This window comes from Rhodotorula paludigena (genome assembly GCF_050403205.1).
Source record: "Rhodotorula paludigena JCM10292 DNA, Rt_paludigena_JCM10292v1_ctg33, whole genome shotgun sequence".
Lineage (NCBI taxonomy): Eukaryota > Fungi > Basidiomycota > Microbotryomycetes > Sporidiobolales > Sporidiobolaceae > Rhodotorula > Rhodotorula paludigena.
This window is the reverse complement of record NW_027481425.1, coordinates 143,622-164,392: the sequence shown is the minus strand read 5'-3', so window position 1 is coordinate 164,392 and position 20,771 is coordinate 143,622. Positions and strand designations below refer to the sequence as shown.

General features: G+C 64.9%; 5 protein-coding genes across 5 annotated transcripts; 3 read left to right on the top strand and 2 right to left on the bottom strand.

Moving 5' to 3' along the window:
• On the bottom strand, positions 1 to 4,493 carry MDM1 (Mdm1p; the record flags this gene model as incomplete). Its single annotated transcript, XM_076650259.1, has 9 exons — positions 1 to 90; positions 145 to 233; positions 288 to 469; positions 536 to 993; positions 1,050 to 2,924; positions 2,981 to 3,114; positions 3,171 to 3,424; positions 3,482 to 3,504; positions 3,567 to 4,493. 9 exons carry the CDS (start codon positions 4,491 to 4,493, stop codon positions 1 to 3), a joined length of 4,032 nt encoding a protein of 1,343 aa, XP_076504219.1.
• Positions 4,494 to 5,885: 1,392 nt separating this feature from the next.
• On the top strand, positions 5,886 to 9,711 carry TTI1 (Tti1p; the record flags this gene model as incomplete). The annotated part of the gene is made up of 2 exons (XM_076650258.1): positions 5,886 to 5,972; positions 6,028 to 9,711. The coding sequence occupies 2 exons, from the start codon at positions 5,886 to 5,888 to the stop codon at positions 9,709 to 9,711; spliced, it is 3,771 nt and encodes a 1,256-aa protein (XP_076504218.1).
• Positions 9,712 to 9,831: 120 nt separating this feature from the next.
• On the bottom strand, positions 9,832 to 11,638 carry JCM10292_006632 (translation initiation factor eIF-2B subunit; the record flags this gene model as incomplete). Its single annotated transcript, XM_076650257.1, has 4 exons — positions 9,832 to 10,103; positions 10,177 to 10,443; positions 10,530 to 10,932; positions 10,997 to 11,638. The coding sequence occupies 4 exons, from the start codon at positions 11,636 to 11,638 to the stop codon at positions 9,832 to 9,834; spliced, it is 1,584 nt and encodes a 527-aa protein (XP_076504217.1).
• Positions 11,639 to 11,914: 276 nt separating this feature from the next.
• On the top strand, positions 11,915 to 16,718 carry JCM10292_006631 (uncharacterized protein; the record flags this gene model as incomplete). The annotated part of the gene is made up of 13 exons (XM_076650256.1): positions 11,915 to 12,440; positions 12,511 to 13,716; positions 13,781 to 14,008; positions 14,100 to 14,257; positions 14,344 to 14,416; positions 14,479 to 14,672; positions 14,734 to 14,944; positions 15,016 to 15,171; positions 15,232 to 15,379; positions 15,437 to 15,599; positions 15,666 to 15,979; positions 16,035 to 16,258; positions 16,339 to 16,718. 13 exons carry the CDS (start codon positions 11,915 to 11,917, stop codon positions 16,716 to 16,718), a joined length of 3,981 nt encoding a protein of 1,326 aa, XP_076504216.1.
• Positions 16,719 to 17,949: 1,231 nt separating this feature from the next.
• Positions 17,950 to 20,501, top strand: JCM10292_006630 (glycosyltransferase; the record flags this gene model as incomplete). The annotated part of the gene is made up of 4 exons (XM_076650255.1): positions 17,950 to 17,959; positions 18,022 to 18,339; positions 18,410 to 20,325; positions 20,415 to 20,501. The coding sequence occupies 4 exons, from the start codon at positions 17,950 to 17,952 to the stop codon at positions 20,499 to 20,501; spliced, it is 2,331 nt and encodes a 776-aa protein (XP_076504215.1).
• Positions 20,502 to 20,771: the final 270 nt, after the last annotated feature.

Genomic DNA, 20,771 nt, shown 5'->3' with positions numbered 1-20,771 from the left:
TCAAGACAGGAAGAGCGGACGGGAGCGCTGCTCCTGCAGTTCGGGGAAGAGGACCGCGAGGATCTCGTCGAGGACGCTGTACATCAGGTGCTGCGACGCTGAAGCGTCAGAGGAGGTTCTGGCTGCTGACGCGGCGAGGCGCACCTTGTTCAGGCGGCGGTTCTGTAGAACAGCAAACAAGCAGCGAGCGCCCTGCTTGGCGTTGTGCCGGCCGATCAGGTTTGCGGCCGCCTCTGCGCGTGCACGAGTCAGTCGGGCGTTCCGTTACACAGGCAAGCGGTGCGCACCGGGCATGAGAGCCAGAAGCTTTCGTGCGGCCGACTCCTTCGTCGCGGCCTTCTCGGCAGCGGTGCGTGGCGCCGACTTCGGTCGCAACTCGCCATTCGGCCACAGCGACACTTGCAGGGCTTGAATGAGCGTGACAAGCTGCGGTGGGGCGAGGAGCGTCTTGACGCTGTCGCGAACTTTTCTGTGTTTCGGTGTAAGGGAGCTCGAGTCAGCTTCGAAGTGAGGCAATAAGGAAGACGCTGCGCACCGCTCAATGGTCCCGCCGAGAACTTGCTGAAGCACGATAAGGATGGCTTGCCGACGCAGCCAATTGTTGGCTTCCTTGAGCTGGAAGATGGTGATGAACAGGTCGCAGATCGGCGCGGTGAAATAGGTCAGGCCTTCCTCTCCGCCTCTGACCGTTGCCGCTGCCGCGCCGGACAGCAAGTCCTCGTCGTTGACTTTTCCCTCGCTGAGACCCGCGATCTCGGCCGCCTGCTGACTGAGCCGGTCGATGAGCGTGTCGACCATGCTCGTCGTCGAGGTCCCGAGCACATCGTCGATGCCGGACGTAAGGCCACGGTACAAGCTGCGCAGCGCCTGTCCAGGATAGAGCGGGGCCGCGACTTTGCGAGCAGCGTCGCTCTTGGGCAGGGCGATCGTCTGCTGCGAGAGGAAGGAGCGCAGCTCGCTGCTCCGGCAGACGACAGGGAGGCGGAGGAGGGCCTGCTCAGTCAAGGTGGTCAGCCCTGCTCGTGCATAAATCGCATCGCTGAACGCACTTGGAGGTACCGCTCGAGGCCGATGCGCCGCTGCTCGATGAATTCCTTGCTCCAGATGCCGACGAGCCGTTTGCTCGGGAAGTCGAGGTGCCGCGCCGGGACATACTTGTCGCGCAGCTTGTTGTGCAGCGATGCGAACTCGCTGTACCGGCGCGTGACGATCCAACCGGCGCGGAACGACCCCTCCGGCGTGAGCTGGTGCACCTCGACGAGATAGAGCTGGAAGCTCTGGCCCTGAGCCTGTCCCACCGTTGTACCAGGTATCGTCACGCGCGTGCGCTCGGGAGAGAGCTCGTTCTCCGACGCCTGCGCCTCGAGTTGGTCCTTCTGGAACGAGGCTGCCCGGATCTCGCGCCGCAAGCTCTCGCGCGATTTGACGAGGAGCTTCAGCTCCGAGCCATTGCCCGTCAGCTCAGCCTTGCGGATAAGCGCTTCGACGACGGCCTCTTGATTCTTGAGCTTGTCGAGCGAGTCGGACAATCGAGCGATTTCGGCGGGAAGATGAAGATCGCCCGGCGCTGCTACGACCAGGCTGTGAGGGTCGAAATCCGGCTCGACCTCTTCGTCTGCTGTACCAGCCGCATCGACGGCGTCGTCGTCGTCGAAGACCGCCTTGGCGCGGGGACGGAGTGTGTCCGGCGACGAAGAGGAAGGAGAGTCGAAGAGGGAAGGCCGCTTGGAGAGCGATGCGATCGGACTGATTGCAGACGACGGCGTTGGCGCCTCGCTCGCTGGGCTAGACTTGGTCGGTTGCGCGCGCGCGTCTGATTGGAGAATCGAATTGAGCGCTTCCTGAATCGCCTCGATCGTCTCGACCTGGACGAAGTCGTCGTCCGCGCCTTCGCCCAGCCCGGAGACGAGGCCGGAGGCCTCGGGTTCAAAAAGCGGCGAACGCTCGGCGCTGTCCTGCGGCGGCGGCGACATGAGGAATTCAAGCGAGTCGCTGAGGGTCGACGACTTGCGCTTGACCATGGGCGCCGAGACGGCCGACACGACCGTGTCGAGCGACGAGCTCGAGACTTTGCGCACAGTCTCGGGTGCGGTCGTCCTCCGTGCGGGGCTGCGCGAGCGCGCGTTGTTGAGCACTTCGCGGAAGGTGACTTGCGGCGGTGCGGTATCGGTGCGAGCGAGCGTCTGCGAGCGAGAGATGCCCTGCTGAACCGGGCTCGGCGAAGATGGACGAGGTGGCGGAGTAAGCGGAGCGGCGAGCGTCGAGGTAAGGACGGGATCCGTCGAAGAGCGGAGGGGCGGGATTTGAAGGCTTGAAGGGAATACCCTTCGCTCAGGCAGAGGTGGAGGTGCCGCAAGAGTGACAGGCGCAGGTGACGGTGGCGTCAGGGTCGTGGCAGGCCCTGTCGCAGATTGGGAAAGAGTGGGCGGCACGGGAAGGGCGGAGGTTGCTTTGAAGTACAGGTCGGACTGGATGAAGGCGGGATAGTCGTCCTCCTCGAGCAAGGCGAGGACGTCGGTCTGGATGGCGAAGAATGCGTAACGGACCTGGCGGATCTGGTGTGGCGATACGGCGGACGGCGTCGACTCTTCGGCAAACGCTTGAACTGTCGCAAGGTAGGAAGGCTTCGAGGCGAAAGGGTCCGCAGCGAGGTAGGCATGCCAGATCATGCGGATGTCGTCCAGCGCGACGGCTGCCTCGTTGTCGCGGCAGGCACTCGTGGTAGTCGTAGGACGGTCGCCATCGAGGTCTTCGAGCGGGTCTTTCAGACCTTCGACGAGCAGCCAAAATTGCGCTCGAGGCGCGTGCTGTCGACGCTCGAGAAACTCCATGAGGTACGTGACGGCATGCGGATCGAGAAGGATGTCGCGAAGCGGAATGTGGCGGAGGTGCGCGTCGAGGTTGCTGACGATGCTGGGTGCACGCTGCGGAACAACCTCGTCAACCATGTGTTTGCTTCTGGTCAAGGAGTCACACTCACGCCAAGTAGGCTAGGCCCACCGAGCTTGGCAATGCGGCGATCGATACGTCTCTTTGCGCCATACAGCCGCTCAATGTAGTCGACCCACTCGGCGACCGGAACTCCGTCGACAAGGGCGTCCAGCTCTTTGCCATCTGTAGAGCGATTGTCAGCACAGATTCAACCTCACAAGGACGAAACGGCAAAGCACCTGTCGCAAGCTTGGCCTTCCTGATCTGTGCGGTCACATCGCTCCTGAGCCGTTTGGCATCGCCAATCGAAGCGCAGCTGTTGATGCTTTTGAGCCAGGCGTCGAACTGGCGAGGGCTTGTGCGAACGCTGACCACTTCAGTTCGTCGAGCAGCAGTACTCGGCGACTTGGGCTTGGCCAGGGAGCGGACCGCGGCTGCGGCGAGAGCAGGACCTTGCTTGTCGAGAGCTTCGCGAAACTGATGCACCATCTTCCTGCGAGTGCGACAAAGAGGTCAGTAGGTGAAAGCGTCGAGGAAAAGCGGAACATACTGGTCGCGGATGGCTGCGCCTGCCTGGAGCGAGAAGAGCATCAGTCACTAGCTTGCGATGCGAAAGAAGTGCGACGCGGACGTACCTTGTCGTCGATGATGCGGTTCCAGAAGTCCGGGTCGCCGAGCATGTCAAAGACGGGGAGCATGACGGCGCACGCGACGATCTCGCGCACCATGACCCGAACGGCCGCGCTGTCCAGCTCGCGCGCTGGCATGACGAGCGGGAGGACGTCGTCGCACAGCGAGCGGAGCCACGCTTCCTCTGCGGGTCGGGCGTTCGTGCTCGCCACGTCGACCGCAGGGTGCAGCTTCTGCGTCTTGGTTGCGCTGGCGTAGCGAGACGCGACGAAGAGCTCGAGCTCGTCTGAGGTAGGTGCGCCAGGATGGCCGGCGCGACCGTGTACCGATTGCGCAGCAGATACAAAGGCCTCGATATGGGCGGTGACGAGGGGGAGGATTCGGCCGACGAGAACCTCCGACCAGTCGACCTTCGAGACGCGAGTCGCGACGGTGACGAGCGAATCGCGGATGGTGCGGTCGACGGCGTGCGGAAAGACGGGCGAGTCGGAGATGCTCGAGTACCATCGCAGCACAAAGTCGCGGAGGATGAGGGCCAGGAGCGAGTCGACGGCGGCCTGGAGGAACGGAGGGGCGCCGGGCAGCGGCGGGCGGGACGAGTCAGCGGCGGCCTCCCACGCCGCCTTGGTCTGCGTCATCGACCACGCTGCAGGCGACGTGAAGTGCAGCGGCGGCACTCTGCGTCTGCGCTGCCCCTGCGCCGTCGCCCCACCTCGACCCGAATCCGCTCGCACCTCGTCTCGACTGCCAGCGCACCGCTGCTCAACGAGGCGTGCGAGCCACAGCTGCCCAGAGAGTACAGCGAGCACTGCAATCACCGCGCCCGTCGGGACGGCGACCAGGACGAAGAGCGGGGCTCGGCTCGCGAGGAGGATCACGACGACGGCCAATCCTCCGGCGAGACGGTATGAGACCACTCCATCGTGTGGCATTCAGCAGACTCGGGCCGACGAGCACGGCGAGCTCGACAGGGTCACGAGTCGCGGGTCGGGGGAATCGCGGAAGGACAGGTTCGAAACGGGCTGATGAGACTCTGGCGCTCCCGTAAGTGCTTCCTGCAGGCTCTACGAAAGCAGGCAGAGGCTCGCGAAGAATTCTCAGGGCACCCTGTCCGCAGCGAAGGCACACTACGCCAACTTGCTTTTTGGCAACTCGAAGGACAGCCGCCGGTTCTGTTCGCTGCAATGCTCTCCTACTCGCTTGGAGCCGCACAGTCGGAGACAATTGTCACACCTTCTAGCATTGCCACCCGTGCCCGACCATGGACCGCTAGACCTTGAATCTGTACTTCTTCCGACCCGCTGGTCTTCGGAGCGCTGCAGGGTTGCCATCCTGTGCGAATGCATGCCTGCGCCAGATCCCGTATAACCCATGTAAAGTTTCGAAATCACGAGTACCGCGCATGCTGCTTTTGTCGGCAAATTGGCGGTGACGAACGGGGGCGCGCCCGCTGAGGCTCTGGCAGCTACGTCGTGCGGCATTGTCTTCGAAGGCTTGTGCAGCTGGCTCGCGCGCGCCGTGACCCGCTCGACGGCGTAAGCAGCCGCGGAGCGAAGTGCGGCAGCTCCGCGAGAGCGGCAGTAAGAGGCGCGGCGTCTTACTGAGCTCCTCGCAGGAGGAGAAGCGGAAGTGGCCGGCAGTGGACCCTCTGCCGCCTCATGACGCCGTCCACTTCACTTGGTGTGCGTGCTGTGCGCTTAGCCGAGGGGAAAGAGGCAGATCGTGGCAAGCGGACACATCTTTTTGGCGGTCTGAACGCGTCAGCGCGATGATGCAAGCCACAGAATCCGCCGGCGCGACGCGTGCAGGTGCATGTCGTGTCGAGCTGGCGTATGTCAAGCAGGGAAGTTGTGAGAGCCAACGCAAGAAGCGGAAGCGACACGACCGAGACGCGGCGCCCTCCTGAGACCGCGAACATCGCGGTGTTCCAGCTGACGAGCGATCACAGCACGTTAAACAGGCTCTCGAACGCAATGGGACGCTCTTCCTGCGCGACTGTCGCGACAAGCAAGCCAGAAACCTTCGAGTAGATGAGAAAGAGGTGATGACCAGACCGCGTGGATCGCAGAGCAGCGGGTCTCCTGCGGTCGTCAGAGCCTGTCAAACACACGTGAGCACCTCTGTGCTCGATCCTCCGTGGAGCGGCGCAATGTGACGAGGAAGAGACCAACTCCGCACCTCTCGCGCTTCCCTAAGCGGTGCATCGGCTCGCACACCTTCTTGGGCACGGAGGAACGGCCCCGTGGCTTTGTGAGCCCGAAATGACAACCCTCGCCATGCGAGAGCCCTGCTGACCGGTTCGTGCTTGCTGCTGCAGGTTGTCCATGACCGTCCGTCCAGGCCTCTTCGCCGCGCCCGGCACGGCAGGGCCGGCTGAAGGAAACCGACAGAGGCAGACTGCGTTTTTGCAGGCGAGCACTGCTCCCACGAAACTCGCGGAATCGAGCTGACCAGGCTGGCTCGCAGTTCAAGTCGCTCACGGTCCCCCTTCTCGACGCCGCTCGCCTGCCTCCAGCTGCTCAGTCGACACGTCTGATTGTTCAGGCTCTCGAGAAGATCACAGCTCTTCTTCGAGCGACCCCCGCCGCCTCCTTTAGCCCAGCACTCGCCAATTACGTCTTCTTTCCGCTGTCTTCGCTGCTTCGCCCCACCTTCGATGGCCGAGACCGCGGCGATCTCGTCCTCGAGGCGACGATGCAGGCACTCTCTGTCCTCGTCGACCGCTGGCGAGCGGTTGGGATGGAGCCGCGCGTCAGGCAGGAGCTGTGGATCATGACGGCCTTGACCCTCGGCGGGCCGCTCGACCCGGCTGGGCCAGGCAGGGGCGGCGCGGCGGCAAAGGGGAAGGGAAAGGCTATCGAGCGCACGGAGGAGGCGCAGCTGGCGATGGTCGGTGTCCTGCTCGCTTTGATGCGAGTTGACGCGGAGGAACCGCCGAAGCCGCAACATAAGGACGGCGAGGACGACCCGCTTGGCGAGCGCATCGACTGGTCAAAGGTCGATGCGGCACATCCGGGATCATTCGACGAGGCGTCGGAAGCCGTCGCTAATCCTTCGCCGCCGATTCCAATCCTTTTCCACACGCTCACGACCCTCCTCGCCCTTGCCGTCGAGCCCACCTCGCTACTCCAGCTTCAGCTCTCTTCCATCGGTGCCCTTCAAATCCTCCTGGTCGACTACCTTGCGCGACCAAGCGGACCGTCCCCGGCACTGGGCACACCGTCACCCCTCCTCGCCACCGCCCTTCCCGGTACCGCTTCGACCCTCTCCCGCATCTCGCTCTCGATGCCAAGCAGCTCGAAGACCGAGTTCGGCGCATCGACACGGCGACAAGCCTCGGGTGTCATCGTCGCAGCGTTGCGGACGCTTGCCGTCCTCATCGTCGCAGTCGTAAGTGATGTCAGGACATCCGCGCTACGCGAGGGAGTTGAGTGCGACGCTACTTCTGTGTCCCTCGAAGAACTCGTCGAGGACAGGCTGCAGTCGATGACGGTGGAAGGCGCCGATGTCCCGGATGTGGACGATGCTCCCGCCCCACCTCCGCCTGATCCGCCGTGCAGCGCTCCGCCGAGCGGGCCAACGGTCCCGACGGCGTCGTGGCTCCGCTACACCCTCACTTCCCTGCGCACCCTCTTCTCCGCCCTCTCTCCCCTCGGCACGCACGACTCGCCGCTCGTCCGCGCTACGCTCGTCGAGCTCTTCGCGAAGGTCCTCGCCGACTGCGCGCACACTCTCGGCGAGCACGCCGAAGTCTTGCTCGAGGGTCTCTTGTCTCTCGCAAGTGACGACTGGGACTCGGTCCGCGACCCAGCCCGTCGCGCTCTCCTCACATCTTTCGCCCTGCCAATCGACCCCCTCCAGCTCGGCCTACACCCTCTTACGCTCTCACAGCGCATCGCACAGCGTCGTCTCGCGTCACTTCCTGGCGCGCTGCGACGACAAGACGAGCATGCCGTCCGCCGCGGCGCCGGCATCATCCGCTCCGCACTCGAGCTACTCCCGCCGTCCGCGCCAAACTCGCGCTCGTCCAGCCCGCTGCACGGCATGGGGAGGTGGAGCTGGACCCTCCTCGGCGCGCTCGATCTCGAGCGCGTTCCCGCAGCGGGCCGAGCCGTTGAAGGTGGCATGGCGCTCGCGTGGATCACCGACTCAGCGTCAGGCTCGTCGTCCGCTTCAACCTCGACGAACTCGCACCCGCCCATCCGGCTGCGCGGCATCTCGGAGGCTTCCACCGTCGCAGCCCTCGAAGCGCTGTGGGAGTCACTCGGACGCGCAGCGGTTACCGAGGAGCAGGAGGGTGAGGTGGTCGACCAGTTCCTCGGCGTCGCGCTCGGGCCGAGAAGGGGCGAGTCGATTGCCGTAAGCGCCTTGTGGGTCCTCGACGGGGTCTTGCGGGGCTTCTGCGCCGCAGGGGAGGGCAGCTCTGCGCAGAAAAAGGCGCAGAAGAAGCTGCTTCGCCAGACGGTTCGCGCGATACTCGCCCTCCTCGAAGACCTCGAAGTGCCCGATGAGCCGGAGGACGAGCCTACGAGCAGGCAGTCTGACGTTGTTACGGTCGAGGAGATTGACGAGACGATGCCGCCTCTCCGCCTCGTCGAGCACAAGAAGGGCGTCACCGACACGCCATCGCTCGACTCCTACAAGCCCGTCGCAGCGCTGGTCACGACGCGCGAGTCGCGCGCCTCGCACGTCCTCGTCCTCTCGAGCCTCTCGCTCCGCCTCCTTGCGACCAGCGCCTCGCTCCTCGCCGCGTCCTTCCAGCCCTTCCTCATGCACGCGCTGTACCACGTCCTCGCGCACCTCTCGCCGACGACGCACGCCTACCTGCGCGCACATGCGCAGCATGCGCTCGCGCTGATCACGCTCGCGACGGCGCACGAGTCGCCCGAAGCGCTCGTGCTCGCCAACGTCGACTATGTCGTCAACTCGGTCTCGCAGCGGCTGTCGGTCTCGCGACTCGAGCCGCAAGCGCCGCTCGTCCTCGTCGAGATGATCCGGCTTGTCGGCAAGCCGATCGTGCCCATGGTGCAGGACCTCGTCGACGATGTCTTCGAGGCGCTCGACGACTATCACGGGTACGAGCAGCTCACGGTCGGTCTCTGGGCGGTGCTCGACGCGCTGCTTAAGGTCATGGTCGACGATGTGCCCGTTAAGGTGGACGAGCCATGCAAGGACCTCATGCGCGTCGACCCGGCCGACGACTGGAAGGCGCTCGAGCACTGGCTCGCCCACCGTCACGACGAGCCGGAGAAGACGCAGATTGACGTCGAAGAGGAGGCAGCAGACGACGCCCGGTTGCCGCACGACAACCCGAAACGACCCTTCGACTCGGGGCTCAAGGACGAATCTGCGCCTGAGGACAGCGCCGGCGCCACGCCGTCCTTCTCGTCCGACGCCGTCGCGCCCCCGACGCGCCCGCAGCGGATCACGGCGCAAATCGTGTCAAAAGCGGTCTACTTCCTCTCGCACCCGTCGCCGTTCCTGCGCGCGCGCGTCCTCTCGCTCCTCTCGTCGTCCGTCGTCCTCCTCACCCTCCCCGACCCCTCCCTCTCCCCCTCCTCTGCGACGCGCGAAGCCGACCTCCTCCCCGTCCTGCACCGCGCATGGCCCTTTGTCCTCGCGCGCCTCGCGCCCCCGCCGCGCGAGCCCCCGCCCGTCCTCCTCGCCGCCGTCGAGCTCGTCGAGCGCCTCTCGGCGCACGTCGGCCCGTTCCTCGCGCGCCGGTTCGCCGACGACGTCTGGCCGCGGCTGCGCGCGCTCCTCGCGTGGGACAACGACGCGGCGACGGGGCGCGCGAGGGGCCTCGACGCGCACTCGGAGAGCCACAGGCTGTGCAGGGCGGTGCTGTGCACGCTCGAGCGCGCGGCGAGGTGCGTCCCGCTCAAGGAGAAGGACGTGTGGGACATGGCGCTCGCGCTGCGGCGCTTCTTGGTCCCGCGCCGGACGGGCGAGGAGGAGCTGCGCGCGCTCGCCGAGAGGTGCTACGACGCGCTTGCGGGCGTCAATGCAGATGCGGTGTGGGTCGTGCTGAGGGCGTCGACGGCCTCGGACGAGGAGAGGGAGCAAGAGGGCCTGCCGAGGTGGTTGAAGAAGGGGTGGGCGGGCGTCGAGTGGGGCGACGAGGTCCGGCGGGTCTTGCAGCGGCTGTAGGCGACTGCAAAGTGCTGCCCCCACACACAAACTCTCTCTTTCTCTCTCGCACACGCAAGCTTGCAGCGCCCTGGGAAGACACGCTGCGTCTATTCCCCTCGTCCGCCTCCCGACGGCGCGCTACGAGTTGCGCCCCTGCACGGGCTTGTAATCGCGCAAGAGGACCGGCACGCTCTGCACGGGGATCAGGCCCGCCTCGGTAATGACGACCGTCACGTCTTCCGGGCGCGAGACGTCGTACAGGAGCGAGAGGGGCGAGAGGGACGGCGGGAGGACGGGGGCGGCGGCTGCTGCGGGAGGGGCGGGGGTTGACTTGGAGGAGGACGAGGTGGAGGTCGAGGGGGCGGGGGCGGCGAGCGGAGGGAGGTCGGAGAGCAGAGGGGCGGGGTTGGCTGTGCGTGCACGACAAAAAGCGCGAGTGAGCCTGCTGAGCCGGCTGCAACGCGAGCGGAAAAGAAGACGGACCTCGCTCGTTGCCGACGATCGAGTCGAGCATGACGCGCTCGGAGAACTTGTACGTCTCGCAGCAGCACACGACGGGGACGCCCTTTCCGCGGAGCATCATGGCGACCATGGCGGTGCCGGCGCGGGAAAACATGGACCCGTTCGAGAGGAGGGCGTGGGTGCCGAGGAGGCAGAGCGAGACGCGCGGGAGGACGAGCGAGAGCGAGGGGAGGAGGACGTAGGTCGTCGGGATGGACGCGAGGCGGAGAGAGTGCAGGAGGTTCTTGCCTGTGCGGACGCCGCGCACGAGAATCGAGCGTCAGTCTCGGTACGAACAGAACGGGACGCAAACGCAAGGGACAGCGCGGACGCACCTTCGTAGAGTGGGCGCGAGTCGACGACGACGACGCTAAAGTCCTTGCCCATGCGCTTTGCCTCGAGGAGGACGCCCTCGACGACGCTCGAGCGGGCATAGGTGAGGATGACGTCGCCGTCGCCGATCTTTTCGAGCGCGTGCTGCTCGATGACGCGCGACGCGAGGAGGATGCGGTCGCGGATGAACGAGTCGATCTTTTCGGCGAGCGCGGCTTTCGCGGCGTCGAGGTCGAGCTCGGGGTCGAGGAGCGAGATCTCGTACTTGAGGTAGCGGATCGCGGTGCCCATCGAGACGCTGAGCGGGCGCGCGCGGATCAGGTGCGCGATTTGCGGGTTGAGGTGCGTCGTCGGGAGGTGCCGCGTGAGCGACGTCTGCGGCGGAGGGGTGTAGCTCGCGATGATCTGGCGATACCTCTCTGTGTGTCAGCGCGTCTCGACGGAAGGACTGGAAGAGGGAGGAACGCACGTCCTTGAAGGCCTCGAGCATGGCGATGCAGCGGGCGTTTGCGCCGACGACCTTGAACTCGGAATACTGGAGGGCGAGGCGGATGATGCTCGGGTGAATGTTGGCGGTGCTGCTCTTGGCCGAGTGGGACAGGCTCGAGCTGGGGAGCGGAAGGTCGAGGTGGAGGAAGGGCTGGAGCGTGTCGGCGGCCGCTGCGCCGCCGGCGTTGGAGCCTGCGTCTGCACCGCGGTGTGCTCCTGCCCCACCTGCGCCTGCTGCGCCGCCCTGTGCACCCTGTGCGCCGCCCTGGTTTCCGCCGTGACCCTGAGCCGCACCGCCTGCGCCCTGGGGACCGCCCTTTGCACCCTTGCCCTTGCCCTGCTGCTGCTGCGCCTGCGCCTGCGCCTGCCCGCCCTGCTGCTGTCCGCGCTTGCCCTGCTGAGCGTCGTCGCCGTGGGCAGGGGGTGCGTCGCCGGGTTCGCCGCCCTTTGCAGCAGCGCGGCGAGCGGCCTTTGCAGCCTTTGCGGCGTCCTTTGCGGCGTTGCCCTTCTTTGGCTTTGCGACTGGAGGGGGTCCTGGGGTGGGCAGTGCGCTCGACGAGGGAGCGGGCGAGGTGGGCGGGCGCTGGTGAGCGAGGAGAGAGGCGGGGCGAGGGGACGACATGGCAGCGGGGAGAAGCTCGAGTGGGAGAGGGTGCGCCGTGAGTAGCACTTTCTGTGTCGCCCTGTCGGCTCGACTCTTGTCCTGCGCGCGAGTGGAGCGAGTTGGCGGCGAGAGTCGACCAGAGTGAGAGCGACGAGCGACGAAAGCGAGGCCCTTTGAGCTCTCCTTCTCCCGCTGCAAAGGGCTGCAGGGAAGGAGCAGCTGCAGCAGACTCGACACGGGCACCTGCACCCACCTTCGAGCCCGTGCACTCTTCTCCGCCCACTCCTGCCCACCATGTCATCCTCGTCGTCCTCGTCGTCGGCGGCGCAGGTCGACCCCATGCACGCGCTGGCCGTGCTCCTCTCGCGCCACCTCAACCAGATCCGCGTAAACGACGCCCTCGCCTCTACCGTCTTCCGCCTCGCCAAGACCTCACCCTCGCTCGACCGCTTCCACGCCGCCATCGCCGCCTTTGGCCGCTTCTCGACCGCCCACGCCCACGAGCTCTACGACTTTTGCCAGGCCCAGGACACCCTCGACCGCGCCTTCGACCAGCCCCGCCTCACCGTCACCGACCACGACGTCCTCGAGCCCGACCTCCCCGTCCGCGCCGGCCTCTCGACCCCAGCCGACAAGCACGTCTTCAAGGCCCCCGCCCTCCCGCAGAAGAGCACCCTCGGACTCGACCGCCTCGCCGCAGAAAAGCGCCGCGAAAAGGACCGCCTCGAGAGGGACGGCGCCGCAAAGCGCCTGCGCTACGACGACGACGACGACGACGCCGCCGCCGAGGGCTCGTCGGGAGGGCCAAGCACCTTCAAGGGTGCGTCGTGTACAAACGCAAACTCTGACCGTGCGAACAAAGTTGACCTCGCTCTTGACATCTCATGCAGTCCCCGTCCGCCCCACCCACCCGCGCGTCCGCCCCGACGCGACCCCCTCGCACGGCACCGGTCTCCTCTCCTCTACCGCGCAGCAAAAGCTCGCCGAGCACCGCGCGAAGCGCGCCGCCGCGACCGCGGGCGGCGTCGACTCGCGCGACCTGCGCGAGCGCGACGAGGGCGGGCGCCGCGCCATGGAGGGCTTTCGCGAGCGGCTCAACCGCAACGAGGAGCGCAGGCGGGACCGCGACGGGGGGCGCGAGCGGGACCAGGGCTACGGGCCGCGTGGTGGGGGAGGCGGCGCCGGCGTGCACGGGCGGGACGGGCCCTCCTCGTCGCAGCGGGGCCCGGGCAGCGAGCCCCAGACGCCCGGCGGGTCCTCGACCTCGTCCGCGCGCCTGCGCGACCAGTCGTGGGACTCGACGCCCTCGGCTTCCCGCGCGTCGGCGACGCCCTCTCGCGCCGGCCGCGCGAGCTGGGACTCGACGCCGCGCTCGACGGCGGGTGGGTCTGGATACGGTTCCGGCGCGGGCGCGGGCGCGGGACGCGAGTGGGACACGCCGCGCTCGGTGCGCGTCGCGGCGGGCGACGACTCGCCCGGCCTCGTGCGCGACACGCCCGCGGGCGCGGGCGACGTCGACGCGTGGGAGCAGGACGGGACGGGCGTCGACCGGTCGTGGTACAACCTCGACGAGGGCGGGTCCGAACTCGCCGGCGACGGGTTTGGCGGCGCCGGCGCAGGCGGCGGGTTCGAGGGGTACGACGACTTTGCCGACCGCGAGGCCGAGCTGATCCAGAAGGCCGGCGGCGGGGCGCAGGGCCCGAAGAAGCGCGTGACGGCGCGGCAGGCGGCGCGCAACGCCGACAACGAGCAGTGGGAGCGGAACCAGCTCGCGCTGTCGGGCGCGACGGGCGAGCGGCGCCAGCTCGACTTTGACGCGCTCGACGACGACGAAGAGTCGCGCGTGCACCTCCTCGTGCACGACCTCAAGCCGCCGTTCCTCGACGGCCGCACGGCCTTTACCAAGCAGCTCGAGCCCGTCAACCCCATCAAGGACCCGACGAGCGACCTCGCCGTCTTTTCCAAAAAGGGCAGCCAGCTCGTCATGGAGCGCAGGGCGCAGCGCGAGCGCGAGCGGGCCGCGGCAAAGGCGGCGAGCTTGGCGGGGACGACGCTCGGGAACCTTATGGGCGTCAAGGACGAGGAGCAGGCCGAGGGTCCGTTACCTTCTGTTGCAGAGTGCTCTGTGAATGACCTGACTGACGATCCTGTACTGCACAGCCGCTGCAGCAGCTGCCCCGGCGAACGGGAACAAGCCCGACTCAGCAGCGGACGACGACGACGGGCGCAAGAACTCGGACTCGCAGTTTGCCGAGCACATGAAGAAGGCGACCAAGAACAAGGGGACGAGTGCGTTTGCGCGCACCAAGAGCCTCAAGGAGCAGAGGCAGTACTTGCCGGCGTTTGCGAGTCGAGAGGACTTGCTCAAGGTCATTCGCGAGAACCAGGGTGCGTGCACGCACAGGGCGCCCGTCAGCTGCCTTCCTCGATCCGTAGCATGCCTGCTGACTCTTGCTCCGCCTTGCTTGCGCGCGCACAGTCGTCGTCGTCATTGGCGAAACCGGCTCGGGCAAGACGACGCAGCTGACGCAGTTCCTGCACGAGGAGGGCTACTCAAACTATGGCCTCATCGGCTGCACCCAGCCGCGTCGTGTCGCAGCGATGAGTGTCGCGCAGCGTGTCAGCGAGGAGATGGAGGTGCGTTGCGGTGTCGCCTCAGTCTGGATCGTCTGCCGCCTTTCTTGCTTCATGCTGCTGACTGATGGGATGACTGAAACGCACAGTGCGAGCTCGGTGCCGAAGTCGGCTACAGCATCCGTTTCGAGGACTGCACGTCGGGGAAGACCGTCATCAAGTGTACGTCTCGTCCGCTCCACCTCCGCTTGCTCCCTCTGACCGGATCGCGTCCCCCTCTGCAGACATGACGGACGGTGTCATGCTCCGCGAATCGCTCAACGAGGGCGACCTCGACCGCTACAGCGTCATCATCCTCGACGAGGCGCACGAGCGCTCGCTCAACACCGACATCCTCATGGGCTTGCTGCGCAAGATCCTCTCGCGGCGACGAGACCTCAAGCTCGTTGTCACGTCGGCTACTATGAACGCTGCAAAGGTGCGTCCAGCTCTCGGTCAGATATTCCAAGCAACCTGCTGACCTTTGCTTTCCATGCCAGTTCTCGCGCTTCTACGACGACGCCCCCTGCTTCACGATTCCTGGTCGCACCTTCCCCGTCGACGTCCTCTTCAGCAAGACGCCGTGCGAGGACTATGTCGACGCGGCCGTCAAGCAGGCGCTCCAGATTCACATCTCGCATCCACCTGGCGACGTCTTGATCTTCATGACGGGCCAGGAGGACATCGAAGTCACGTGCGATGTCATCAAGGGTGCGTGCAGACTTTCTCGTCTCCATTCTCGCAAGAGGCTCTGACGTCTTTGAGGATTCATTCGCACACAGAGCGCCTCGAGCAAGTCGACGACGCCGCGCCGCTCGAGGTCCTGCCGATCTACTCGCAGATGCCCGCCGACTTGCAGGCCAAGATCTTCTCGCCGACCGAGGACGGCCGTCGGAAGTGCATTGTCGCGACCAACATTGCCGAGACGTCGCTGACGGGTGCGTCTTCCTCGGGTATATACGCCTGTTGCGGCTGCTAACCTGTCTTTCCTTGCGCAGTCGACGGTATCATGTATGTTGTCGACGCCGGTTTCAGCAAGCTCAAGGTGTACAACCCGCGCATGGGCATGGACTCGCTCCAGATCACGCCCATCTCGCAGGCCAATGCCAACCAGCGGTCCGGCCGCGCTGGCCGTACTGGTGCAGGGTGCGTCTCAGTGGTTTGCCAGGCGTCTGGACGTAGCTGACTTTGCAAGGCTCGCAGAACCGCCTACCGCCTCTTCACCGAGATGGCCTTCCGCGACGAGCTCTTTGAGAGCACCATTCCGGAAATCCAGCGCACGAACTTGTCCAACACGGTCCTGCTGCTCAAGTCGCTCGGCGTGAAGAACCTCCTCGAATTCGACTTTATGGACCCACCTCCCCAGGTACGCCGCTCTCTGTCATAAGAAGCTGTCAGAATCTGTCGAGCTGACCCTCCGGTGTGCGCGCAGGAAAATATCCTCAACTCGATGTATCAGCTGTGGGTGCTCGGCGCGCTTGACAACACGGGCGAGCTGACCGACATGGGCCGCAAGATGTCGCACTTCCCGATGGACCCGGCGCTCGCCAAGATGCTCATCTCTTCGGTCGATACGCGCTGCTCGGCCGAGGTCCTCACCATCGTCTCGATGCTCTCGGTCCCGAGCGTGTTCTACCGCCCGAAGGAGCGCGCCGAGGAGAGCGACGCGGCGAGGGAGAAGTTCTTTGTGCCCGAATCGGACCACCTCACGCTCCTGCACGTCTACTCGCAGTGGAAGGCGAACGGGTACGCTTGTCCGCCTACTGGCAGACGGAATTGAACTGACGCTGTTCCCTCGCAGCTATTCGGATGCTTGGGCCGCGCGGCACTTCCTGCACCCAAAGACGCTGCGCAAGGCGCGCGAAGTCCGCACGCAGTTGCTCGACATCATGAAGCACCAGAAGCTTGACATCATTCCGTGCGGCAACGACTGGGACATTATCCGCCGTACAATCTGCGGAGCCTACTTTCACCAGGCGGCGAGGGTCAAGGGTATCGGCGAGTTCCAGCACTTGCGCACTGGCGGTGAGTCTTGACTACCGGTCCCTTCTGACCCGCAATGTGTCAGAATCGCGCATTGATCCCGGTTGTCCTTGAGTTCACAGTTCCGATGCACCTTCACGCGACGTCTTCGCTCTACGGCCTCGGTTACCTCCCCGACTACGTCGTCTACCACGAGCTCGTGCTCACGTCCAAGGAGTACATGTCGATCGTCACCTCGGTCGACGCGTACTGGCTTGCCGACCTCGGCAGCAAGTTCTACTCGGTGCGCGAGCAGCACTTTTCGGACCGGCAGCGCCTCGCCGCGCGACAGCAGTTCAAGACCGAGTCCGAGGCCGAGATGCGCCTCAAGGAGGAGTTTGCGCAGAGCCAGCGCGAGAAGGAGGAGCGCGCAAAGGCGCAAAAGAGCGTCGCGAGCACGCCGCGCATCGCTGGAGTCGGGACGCCCGTCGTCAAGCGCACGCCGCGGCGCTTTGGCATGTAGATTATCATGTCCCTATGTTCTGTTGTAGCTTTTGTGCATGTCTCGATGCATGAACCCACTGTTGCGCTCACTGTTGCCGCTCGCCACGCGCAAGTCGCTTGCTCTTCTCTCGCCTCGGCAAGTGCCCGACTTTAGTAGGCTTCAAGAGATTGGCCAATTGCAGACTCGCGAGTGCGCCTCAGTAAAGATTGACAGCATGCCCGCGGCACGAAGGGCGACCAGCAGCAGGACCAGCGGGCGGCGGGTTCTCCTGAAAAGGAGAATGATCCGCCGACCACTGGCTACCCCGCTACTGAACGCCTGTGACATGCGCGGATCAGGCTCATTAAATCGTTATACCATCCTTGGCAGCTGGCGGCATGTGGTGGTTTGGACAGAGATACGGGGTGGACCAGGCGCCGAGGTGGACGGCCCAAGGCCGGAGCAAAGAAGCATGCGAGGTAGCAATGTTGGAGCGGAATCGTACGAAGAGCCTGCAGAGTGTACTGGGTCAGCTAGGTAACGCAGAGACGAAGTCCCGCAAGAACTCACAAGAAGCTGAGAAGAGGCGAGGCGCCGTTTCTCTCGCGGCGTAAGAAGCGTGAGGCCCGAAAACCGATTCCATTCGCCCCAATCGTTGCCTACAACAGTCGGTCTCCCTCGAGCGTGAATCGGAGGGGCGCAAGGGTGGGAAGGAAGGAAAAGTTGCCGAAGCATGGAAGGAGTGTCGCCGGGTCATCAGCACGGTTCCACGCAAAGCCGCTGCCCCTCGTAGAGCAGGCAACGGTAAGGCGCGGGCCGCTTCCTATATCACCGGCATGTCGAGTCTCCCCCTCATCTGAGCCCCGTGAGGCCCTTGGCACTGACCGCCTCTAAGAAGGAAGCGGGCAGCGTGGCATGAACTGTGAAAATGAGTGGGGTGAACAACTGCTCGACTTGGGTGACTTTTGGCAACTTAGAGGGTAAACTCACGGGTTGCTTTTTTGATGAAGGAGAAGAGCGAGGTGCCCCTCTGGCGCGCGCCATGTCCCTTCGTTGGCCTCGCTGCGTTTGCGCCTCCCCTGAGTCAGTCTGTACACTTTTCTTTCCTCGGCTCCCCACCTCCGCTTCGCTCAACACTGGCTACAGCGATGCGAGCCGCTTTGAGGCTGCGGTGACTGTTCTTGCATTGATCTTGCTCAGCCTGCTGCCTCGTGTTTGCTTTTGGCGTGCTTCAGGCCTGCGTCTTACAGCTCGCTCCGCTTCGTTCGACATGACCACCGGTCCGCATTCTGCACGAATCCGCTTGCGAGCGGACTGAGCGCTGAGTTCAAGATACACACAGGCGGCCTGGTGCCCGACGCGACTAGGGGACACAACCAGTCGCGACGGACCACCTCAGTCTCGAACTTATCGTACCGCCAAGTCGGAACTACGATCAACTCGCCGAATGCACGACTACCGAAACATGACAAGACCAGCCATGGTGGCGTATCGCGCGCCAGCAGCTCGAGCGCCAGACCGGGAACCCCAGATCGAGTCGCACGACGTCTCGGAGAACTCATCCGGCGACGATGGCGACTCACGCTGCCCGGACTCGCGCTCGTCCTCGCTTTACTCGTGTATCTGCTCTACGAGCCTCCGCTGCCACCGTTGATGATCCGTATGTCCAACTCACATGCTCCTTGTTCGGCCTCCGTGTTTCTGACTGCTGCCGTTCGCTCCCCTATCAGCAAAACGACCGTACGACTTACATGCATACCGCCATCTGAACAAGTCTGAGATCTTGCCTCTCGAACCGTCGACCCGGATCCTGCATGTGACGAAGGAGTTCGGACCGGCGACAATGGGCGGCATGGGCGTAATGCTCACGGCGCTTTCGATTGCCCAGTCCGAATCGCCGCTGCTTTCGATCTCGGTCGCGCTTCCGCACTATTCGTATTTCAAGGACTTCGCGCTCGACGTCGTCCCTTTCGCCAACCTGTCCATCCCGTTCGCTACGCACGCTTCGCGGCGGAAGTTCAAGCAGATTCACTGCCCCGTCTCGCTGCTCCGATGGCCGTACACGCCAGCGCAGGACTTTCTCGAACCAGGAGCGCCCCCGAAGCCGGTTCAGCGCACGATTGACGTCTACCTCGTCGGACCGAGCGACGATAAGCCGTTCTCGGCGGCTTTTCGAGCCAAGGACGAGGGCGATATCTATTCGGCGTACAAGCCGCTGAAGGGCGAGTGGAAAGAGTCCTACTTTGTCAGCGCGGTGGCCGAGCTGGTCGCGCACCTCGCGGCGGGCGGCCCGGCTGCGGCGCGGGCAGGCGCTGCACGGCGACCATTCGACATTGTCCACCTGCACGGCGCGACCAACGCGATGGTCGCACATTACGTGCGCGAGCGCGTCGCAGCAGGCCCCGCTGTCGTCTACTCCCTGCACGACACGCTCGACGAGCTTGAGTACGCCAACCTCGCGGTCAACTTGCGTCGCTTCCTTCCTCCACCGCGCTCAGCACCCGCTGGAGACGTGCTCGCCCCGCTCGAGCCGTACCTCTACCGCGACGGCGCGCAGCTCTTCACGTCTGCGCTTGGCATCGACCTCGCCGACATGACGACCTTCGTCTCGCGCTCGATTGCCGAAGACATCGTTACCGGGCGGTTCCGCTTCCACCTCGAGGATCTCGTCATGCCCTCTATTGCTGCACGAGCCGGCAAAGGCGAGTTCATCGGTGTCACCAACGGACTCGACTTTACGGAGCGGTCACGCAATCCCTTCACGAACGACCAGCTCGTCGGCGGCGGTTTCGCCTTTCCTCGAGTCGGTGCGGACCTGCTGCGCCCGTCCACGTTCGGTCCCTCTACGTCCTTTATCGCTGCGAAAGCCAGGGCGCGGGCCCACCTCGTTCGGCGTCATCCGCAGCTCTTCGCGCTGGAAGACCAAGACCGCCCGTGGTTCCTCTTCATCGGGCGCTACCAGTACAACAAGGGCTGTCAATTCGTGTCGACGCTCCTCGAGGTCCTCTCGTCCCCGTCTTTCGATGGGCGACTCATCCTGGTCGGGGCGCGCAACAACTTCCCGTTCGACTCATTGCAGCGTCTCGCTCGGCAGTATCCTCGGTATATGACCCTGATTGACGACCGTACGCCGTCGACGGCGGGTATCCAAGCGGCCTGGGGTCCGGTCCTCCGCATTGCGAGCGACGTCGCCTTCGTTCCGAGCCTGAGCGAGGCGTTCGGGCTCGTTGCTGCCGAGGCGCTCTTGTTCGGCATGCCCGTTCTCAGCACTGGAGTCGGCGGCCTACGCGAGTTCCTCGTCTCCTTCCCGATCTCGGACGAGGACGCCAGCGAGACAGTCGCGCCGGACGAGCGCCGCGCTCCCAACGCCTACCTCTTCGACCTGTTCCCGCGCACACCGTCGCTCGGCAAGTCGCTCGCACAGGGCGCCGAAGCAGACTATTCTCGCGCAGCGCATGACGTGAGGCCGGACGAAGCGCAGCTGCTACCTGCGCGCGAGGAGTTGCGTCGCGCGGCGGAACGGGCCTTGCGGGACTGGCGCGCGCGCAAAGAGGGGAGCAGCCTTGAGCGGGAGAGATTTGTTCGACGGCTGGTCATGGACGCGCTGAGCTTGCGATGGGACAGGGAGGATGGGCCAATCGACGAGGTGCGCTCCCTCTCCCTGGTTGTCGAGTGTCACGTCGTCAAGGGAGTGCCAGCGGTTCTGACGGTTTTAACGCTCATGCTCGGCTGCAGTACATCCGCGTCTACGACAGAGCGATTAAGAATCGTGATCGACGGATCGAGGCGGCCCGTCGCTTCGAGCCAGAGCGCCGTCCATGACGAGCGCGTTGGGCCCCCTCTCGCTCCTTTCCATGATCTTTCCCCCGTCGGAGTCTCACAGACAATGCATTGCGATTTGACGTAGGGCCTTGCCATCAGTCCTCGTCTTGTACGACCGAGTGGAGCAGAAGCCGACGCCCGAACACTTGTCGATCGCTCTTCAAAGCATCCGCTCTCTCTCCGCACATACTGAAAGACTGCCTAGCAAGTCGAAAGCGCACGAGCTACGCCGACATTGAGCCAAGAAGCGGCGAGTGAGCGTGGTGTGGC